This window comes from Triticum dicoccoides, chromosome 3B, assembly GCF_002162155.2.
Source record: "Triticum dicoccoides isolate Atlit2015 ecotype Zavitan chromosome 3B, WEW_v2.0, whole genome shotgun sequence".
Lineage (NCBI taxonomy): Eukaryota > Viridiplantae > Streptophyta > Magnoliopsida > Poales > Poaceae > Triticum > Triticum dicoccoides.
The window spans coordinates 746678888-746687553 of record NC_041385.1 but is presented as its reverse complement, the minus strand read 5'-3'; the positions used below and the strand labels follow the sequence as shown (position 1 = coordinate 746687553).

Below are 8666 nucleotides of genomic sequence, written 5' to 3'. Positions count from 1 at the left end.
TTTGCGGCTCGTCGTCGTTCACGGATTCGAGGTAAGACGGGGCACTGAGCCTCCCCCCCCCCCCCAACCCCTTCCGATCTGCTGATCTCAAAGAGGAATTAGAGCAGCAGAGACTGCATTTTCTTGATGATTTTCCTCGTCTACGCCTCGATAATATGCCTTCTTCTGTCTCTGCAGGTCTTATGCTTCGATTTGATTTCTTGCATTAGGAGGTGAAGATCGGCATGCAAGTGTCTGAACTTTTCTGAAGCTCTTATGCTCCTCTGCACCCATGTAGATCGTTATACAAGTTCTTTTTCTCAATGAATTGCGGTAGATGGATTTTCGGATAGATGACTACAATAGATAGGTCGCATTCTAACGGATCACTTCTCACTGTTTGGTTCCACCGCCAGGTTCTGATCCAAGGGGAAGGGGTGAAAATTGGGTGACGAGGTGCCCTGTCTGACTGAGTTTTATATCATGAACTGGCTTCTCCACCAGCAAACAATGGGAGAAACTACCAACCAAATGCACACCAATATACAGCTGAAACAATTTCGATTCTTCCTGGGGCGCTAGCGCTTGCCTGGCAATCAGGAGATACAGACAGATTGTCGATCACACATGCTTAATCTTGCATAAAGTTCTGCTTCAAGTACATAGTTAGGCATTACTGCAAGAGCTACTCAGCTGATTTGAAGCAAACGGATGCCTACATTAATCAGGTGACTATATCATGACACACACCAGTTCATCTTTGAGTCGCAAAACCAAATCAAAGCACACTGATATCACGCTGTACATTAATAAGAAGTCAAATGTGTCCACAAACCTCACACTTTATTACATGATACTGTACACAAATGCAAACGATGTTCGGTACATATGAAAGCCACACAAATTCAAATCCAAGCATAGATACAACCATTTATGCTCAATCAGAGGCACTAGGGCACTCATGTAGAGCATGTAAACGGACATACTTCAGTTGTAATGCATGCATAATGTAAACACGCAGCAGAAAGAAATCAACAGATAAGTAGAACAGATTGCAATCCACACTAGCACACGATAGGATCAAAGGAGAGGCCCTTCCAGCGTCAAACCTGTTTCTTCCAGCAGAAAGGGAATGTTGCAGCATCATCGTCATCATCTTGTTCATCTCCTTTTGCTTTGTCTTGTGTTTCTGGCCCATTAAGTTTAAGACTAGGCTTGTTTTTATGATTTTTAATGGCCTCCCTCACCTCATCAGGGACTTTGTCACCGACACCGACACCGTTGAAGTTGAACTCGAGCTCCTTCAATCTGGGAAGTTTGTTGATGCCGGAGAGAGATGTGGAAGATGACCAGACAATCTTCTCGAGCCTAGGAGCAGATCCTCTGGTGAAGACTATCTTTGTGATGGCCGAGCAGTCAACAATAAGAAGGTTGAGCCACAAGAACTCATCTTTTTTCAATGTAATCTTGTTTTGACTTCCACTAAAAGATTTATCCTGGAGCACCAGAGAGCGTATATTTGGTTTCTTGGCGAGTGTTTGTAGAGCATCTTGCTCTAGCAATGTACCACGAAGAGTTAGCTTGGCTATCTGTTTGGCATCGTCAAGCAAACTGCCACAGAAGCTGCTGTTCAACTCAAGCTCTTTCAATTTAAGAAGGCGGTCAACTCCTGAAATAGAACATTTGCTGGTGATAGACAAAACCATCTTCTCGAGCTCACTGGCTGCCCCATCCTCAAAAGTGATATTAGTCAAGTCTGAGTCCTCAACAAGAAGGTACTTGAGGCATCCGAATTCACCTTTCTTGAAGTTCAGCTTGTGCTCGGTGCATACAATATGTTGGAGCCTGACACACCACAACTTGGGCAGTTTGGCAAGGACTTCCAGATCATTTTGGCTCAGCAGAGTGTGACATAGAGTTATCTTGGCAAGTTTGTTGTTATCACCTTTTATGAACAATGGAAGAAGACGCCCCTTCTGTGTGGTTCCCTTGATGCTTAGAGACTCAAGAATCTTGGGATGTTTTTTTAGGTAAGATACATTGACTTCTGGTAACTCTGCCTCATGTGGTGCGGCTACAGGAAAAGTGACTGACAGAGAACAGAGACACTCATGTAGGTCACTGATCGCCTTAAGCAAATTCCTTACGTGATTATTCTTATCATCAATAACCACACCTAGCTTCCTCAGCTGCCATAGCCTTCCAATATCTTTTAAATCATGACTCTGCTTGGCCTTGACATTGTATAGTACCTCCATGTTTACCATTTTGTCGATCCTATGAGGAATCTGGGGATTAGATTCAAAATTACTTGGATCAATGTAACCAGCAAGCAGACGCTTCAGCTTCAATAGCAGGATATGTGCTGTTGCATGTGGAGGCACCTTAGTTTCTCGGATATCCAGTACCTCTAGCTCACGGAGGTTGTTGATTTCACTGGGTAGCTGGGTAATATCTGTTCTCCTTAGGCTCAGATACTTGAGCAGTAACATCTTGCTGCAGATTTCCTTGAGGTACCGCTGTTTCTTCTCAAGAAAGCACTGACAACCTTCTAGATCTAGCACCTTGAGCAGGGATACTTGAGATGATTCAGAGAGCCCCTTGAAGAATTGATCAATTCTATCAGAGCTGCGGAGTTGGAGATCGTTGAAAATGGAGAAGTGGCGAGCCAAGTGATGTGACAGGCGTGTCTCCACAATGTGTTGTTTTCTGGCGATGGTGGTAATGAATCCATGAACTGGATCACTTACGACACAGCTCTTTACATTTCCCATGGCATCAATATCAGCAGGATCAACAAGGCACCGTCCAACGAGTTTGTCAAAACATCGGTTGGCCTGACGCACAGAACTGGGCCAATCTTCCTTGGATGCCAGCCCTTCTGCAACCCAGCGTGCAATCAAGGTTGACCGCCTGATCTTTTGTCCGGGAGAGAAGATAGCTAGGTACAGCAAGCAGGACTTGTATTCTTTAGGCAGGTCATTGTAAGAGAACTTGAACATCACCTTAGCGATGTTGTTGAATGATGGTGTTGGTAAAGCCCGCAGGGTGCTGTGCAGCTTGTGTAACTCCTCACCACTCCTCTTGGGGTTAACACACAAAGCATGAGTGAAGATCTTCATGCAGAATTCATGTGGCTCACACTCGTACAAGATATCATGAAAAATTTGGGGGTTATAGTTGTCTTCATTCTTCTGCTGACTGGTAAGCTCGAGCACTGTATCATGGTAGAGGCCAGCAAGAGAATAGTCTATAGGTTCCCGCAGTGGATAGCAATATTCTTTAGCCAGCTGGATGTCCTTTGCAGCGGTGACAATCATCAAATCGGCGCTGCAGTTTAACAGGCTCAAAGCATTTCTGATATCCTCACATGTGGAAACATCCATCAGCTCATCAACTTTGAGGATAAACAGGGGGCATTCACGCTTCTTATCCCGGAACGGATGAGGATTCAAGTTATTTTTAATCTTGTTCACAAGCCCTTTGATCTTGAACTGCTCTCTAAACTCATGCTTCATTTTTTCCATCATCTGGTTCACGAAACCGGCAAATATTTTGTCAGAAACACTTTCTGGATTTTGATCCGTAGCTGCAGGTTCACCTGTCCCTTCGCTCTTGTCATGTTTGCCTTGCTGCAGCTCCCGTAAGATATCTTCCTTTGCGTTGTGGATGAGTATTTTTATTTGATCCTCACCCAGTGTAGACGTTGTTGTCTTTATAGCTTGCTTGTCCAAGGATCTGTCTTGAGCCTGCACGGGCTTGTTGCTGTTGCTGCTCTTGGGGAACAGCTTCTGCAAGATGTGTGCATATTGTGCCTTATGGAGCTGAATCCATGTCGTCTCTTCTCCTTCTTCATTGTCGTCGTCATCTTCTTCTCCTTCATCGTCGTCGTCATCATCATCATCATCATCATCATCTTCTTCTTCTTCTTCTTCTTCTTCTTCTTCCTCCTCCTCCTCCTCCTTATCTGTGGTTACTTTTCCTCCCCCATCCTTCATATCCTCCTCCCTATGTATGGCTACTTCTCCTGCCCCCTCCTCCATATGTTTGCATGTTACTTCTCCTCCTCCTTCCTCTTTCATATGCTCCGCCGCAGCTTCTTCTCCTTCTTCCACCCCGATATGCTTGGCACCTCCTTCCTCCTCCCTATGCATGGTTACTTCTCCCCCTTCCTCCTCCCTATGCATGGTTACTTCTTCCCCTTTCTCCATATGCTTGGCTCCTCCTTCCTCCATATGTATGGTTACTTCTGCCCCCTCTTCCATATGCTTGGCCACGGCTTCTTCTCCATCTTCCACGCCTATATGCTTGGCAGCTTCTTCCTCTTCAAGCTTCTTGTCCTTTTCCTTTGCTTCCATATGCTCCTTAAGCTTCTTGACGATGATGTTCTTTTTGTCCCACGCTGGCAATATATGCATGTCTTTGTTCTTCCCATTTTGATCTTGTTGAGATGCTGTCTGGAGCACCAGCTGAAGTAGTTCATCCAGGTCCAACTGGTCAAAATTACCCTGCAGCTTGTCACCCTTGGGTTGTCCGTCGCCCTTTGCTAGTTGACCATGAATACCACTTCTGATATTGTCAAGCTTTTCATCAATCTCCATCTCTTCAATAGTCTCCTTGATATCAAGAAGAGCACTCTTCTTTTCACGGTAAATTTTCCATTTTCTCATGTAAACTTTCCAAGAGTCAAGATCCTCTTGGCCTTCTGTGCCTTGCTCCTGGGGGTTGGACTTGGCAAGCTTGAGCTCCCGCAGAATATAGAAGAGAACCTCCTTGGGCCGTAGTGGCATAAAATCGGGGTGCACGGCCGGAATGTCAATCACGACAATACGATGGTAGCCATAGCTCTCCGGGTTTCGACTCAAAAGCCAAGTTTCTTGTACAAGAGCGAGGAGGTCCTCATATGTGTAAGGTGCCACCACGACCATGGACAAACTTTCGTCGGCGTCACCAGGAACTCCTTGCATCCACTCACATAGCTTTGCCTTGACATAGTCGTCCAGAGTGCGAGACTGGGTGAAGGCTCCTGGACCAGAATGGCCGCCGGTCGCCACTGCCCCCAAAAGTTGACCGTCACCATCATCTTCTTCTTCGTCATCCCCGGCCACATAGCCACCAGCTGTAGCAGCCCACGATGATGACGATGCCATCGGAGCCAATTGCCCCATCCCTGACTTGTCAGGGACCTCCACGCCGTACCTCAACCGCCGCTCGCCTACATCGCGCGCCCGCTCCTTGAGAAGGCACAGCTGCTCGGCCGCGCGGTGCTGCGCAGCCAGCTTGTGCAGGAACCAGGTCGCCCACCAGAGGTAGCCTCGGAGCCCACCTCTGGCGCGGTGGATGTCGGGGTTCCCCCTGTAGAGGTAGAGGTCGATGCAGTTGTTGCAGTCCTGGGCGAGCAGACGCACCTGGTTCATCCAGGTGCGCACCTGCTCGTCGTGCTCGCCGCCGGGGGGTGCCCACCTGGACAGGTGTGCCAGGAAGCTCTTCATGCTCTCCATCTCCTCCTTGATGAACTGCACGTCGTCACGGACGCCGCGCAGCAGCAGCGCCTCGCTGCGGATGACGACCAGCAGCGAGCTCACGGCGCCTGCCGCGAGCTCAGCCATGGCTCCTCCCTCTCCTGCCGCCCGCCGGCTGGTGGTTTCTGGTCGAAGTGGTCTCCCTCTCGCCGGGGAAGAGCAAGGCTAGCTGAGCTTGGTGATGGCGACGACAGCGCATGGGATATGATGTTCTCTGGCGCCACCCAGAAATTTAAGTTATTGGTGTCGTCACATACGCTTGTGCACCTTCTCTCACGCAACGCACTGATTTAACTATATCGACTTGACTTGACGAAGGGTATCGTCAAGGGCGTTCACACGCTGTGCAGTCATTGACATTGGCTAGTTGCATTTCCCGGGGGCGGAAAGTGGTGGCGTCCATATCCATTACTGATGGTAACATTAGGTTAGACTCTTAAGCAGCCGGGGTCTACGTCAGCTAAGTGGCCTAAAATTATTCACTCATCTCTGCATACATCATTTATGCATATCAATAAGGAGAATGAGCAAAACTTGAGCCATCAAAATAAAAGAAAAAACATAGAACTTTAACCACTGAAAGAAGCAAGCTCATGTTTCTTATTGGTGCTTACGGCTATGATGTGAACCATTTGGACTATGTGTAATAAGATGATCATTGAGCAGTTCTTCTTGCGTCGTGCTTCTGACTTTGTGTTCAAATTTTTGGCATTTTTACAGCAGTGACATCCGTTATGTAGGCGGTGGGACAGAGGCCGGCTAAGCTGCATGCAGGATGGTCTAGAGGTGGTCGGCTGGCAGCTGGTAGGGCCTGTTTGGTTCGCTTCCTCAAAAAGCTACCTAACTCAGCCATCTCAGACGTTGGATTTCTCAAGCCTAACATTGAAATTGCTTCCTTTCTAAGTAGCTGCTTGTGTAGCCTCCAACCAAACACGCCCGTACACCCCTAGCAGTTGACTCATCAGAGAGGTATGTTGTACATTTCCTTTTCATTTTTGGGCATGTGGTAAATTACAACTACACGTTCTTCGCTATGATGAGGCGGTAATTAGCACATACACCCTTCGGTCATTTTTAGTCTACATATAAGTTTTGTCTGAAGTCAAAGTATTTTTAATTACAGTCACACCGCTCGCCCCCGCGTCGTCTCGGCTGAGGCGACACGAGCGGATCCCAGCCCGCGCCGCCGGGCCGCCCTCCCGCCCCCTCCCCCCCTCCTCCCCTCGCCGTCGTCGGAGGAGGCCGTCGGGCTAAGCCCGGGCGGCGGACGGCGGCGGCGGGGTCGACTTCCTCTCGCCAGGCCGCGGGATCTCGGGGTGGGGAGGCTCGATCCCCTTTCTGCGTCGAGTGTTGGATCCGTTCGAGGGATTCGGCTGCGTCGCCGGTGGACCTCCGGGCTTCTTCTCCGACGAGGCGGCTCCCTGGCAGCGGCTCTCGCGGGTGGCGGTCGCGGGCTGCGTCGTGGACGGGCGACTGGTCTTCGGCCAGCTGCTCCTCTCCGGCGGTCGGGGCGGGCTCGGCCCCCTCACCTGCCTTGTGGGGCGCGTCCCTGGCCGGGCCGGTGGCCTGCTGGCCTCGGGTGGCTCCTGTTCGACGCTGCGTTGGTGGGATGCCAGATCGGCCGGATCTGACCCATCTGCGTCTTCTTGACCGGCGGGGAGGTGAAGTGCTTGGTGGCTCTCTGGTGCTGCTGGCGTGGTGGCACTGCGAGAGGTGGGCGGGTCAGCGAAGGTGCAGTGTGTGAGGGTGTTGGTGGTGTTGGGGATACTCCGGGCGAAAGCTTGGCTGGTCTTGCCGGCCGGCGGCGTCGGCGTCTGTGGACGTCGTTTAACCTCCTTGGAGGCGTCGTTGTGGAGTCCGGCATCCTCTTACACCCTCGGATCTTGCTCTTCGGGTGAAAGCCTAAGGCCCGGTTGGGTCGGGCGACGGCGTCGACATCGTCGCTTCCCTCTTTGGGGCGTCGCCTTGAAGAGCTTCAGATCCCGGTTGCGTGCTTCATGGGCTGGACGCTCGCGGCATTGTGGTCGGCAGGTGCCCGTCTGGCAATGCGGATGTTGCGCGGCTTCCTGTTTGTGGCAACGATGGCGGCTTCGGGCGGAGTCAGGTTTGCTGATGGTTCTTGGTAGTCGGTCTCTTCCGGCGTGTTCGAGGAGTCGCCGCTCTGGCGCTGGCTCGGCGCAAGCCCAACGCTTTCTCCTGCAATGCTCGTCGACGGAGTCGAAGCTGCCTAGTCGCCGGCACGTGTGGTTGACTGTTTTGCATCGGCCGGCGCAAGCCTCGACGCTTCCCCTCGGCAGCGTGTGTGCGTTCTTGTGTGGGTTGCCAGGTCACCCTGTGTGCCTTGTTTCTACGGGCCAGTTGTGACGGTTTTCGCCCGGTTTTCCGTTTATTAACCGGGCAATTCTCTTCGAGCTTATTTAATGAATCGGGCCCTAAGGAACCGTGTTTCAAAAAAAAAGTATTTTTAATTTGGCCAAACTGATAGAAAAAAGTATCAAGATTCACAATACCAAATTAATATCATTAGATCCATTGTGGATTGTAGTTTCATATTTATATATTTAGTATTGTAGATATTGATATTTTTTAATATAAATTTAGTCAAACTTCATAAAGTTTGACTTGACATAAATCTTATACGTGAAGTAAAAAAGGACCGAAGGGAGTACATGCTGGCACTTGTGAGCGATGAGAGAGAATTTGCTGCAATCCATTTTAAAATAATTGAAGCTCTAGGATTTTTTTCCAGTCAAGCTTCATTAAGTTGGATCAAGTCTATATAAAAATGTATCAACATCTACAAAACCAAAATTATGTCATTAGATTCATTATGAAATATATTTTCATCGTTATATATCTTTGCGGATTTTTTTCTATAGACTTGATCAAACTTTAAAAAGTCTGACTTATGTAAATCCTAGAACTTCAATTATTTTGGAACAGAGGGGGTAATAAACAAAAGAATACATGTAAGTTAGCAAATTTAGACTGAGGCAACACAACGTCATGCATGCGACACAACATGTTCAGCAAGTGGGCACCACTGCCTGGCGGCGACCATGTGCTGGTGCACGCCACCGGTGGCTACGGCCTTCTTAGTTGATGGAGAGATGTGGGAAGGTGATGTAAGCTATAAACTATAACAATCAGTTGACACACAACAAT

At 49.0% G+C, this 8666-nt stretch overlaps 1 protein-coding gene across 1 annotated transcript; it reads right to left on the bottom strand.

Annotated features, from left to right (window-relative positions):
- Positions 1–759: 759 nt before the first annotated feature.
- LOC119278222 lies at positions 760–5731 on the bottom strand. The gene has a single exon (XM_037559580.1). The coding sequence runs from the start codon at positions 5586–5588 to the stop codon at positions 1083–1085; it is 4506 nt and encodes a 1501-aa protein (XP_037415477.1). The 5' UTR covers positions 5589–5731; the 3' UTR covers positions 760–1082.
- Positions 5732–8666: the final 2935 nt, after the last annotated feature.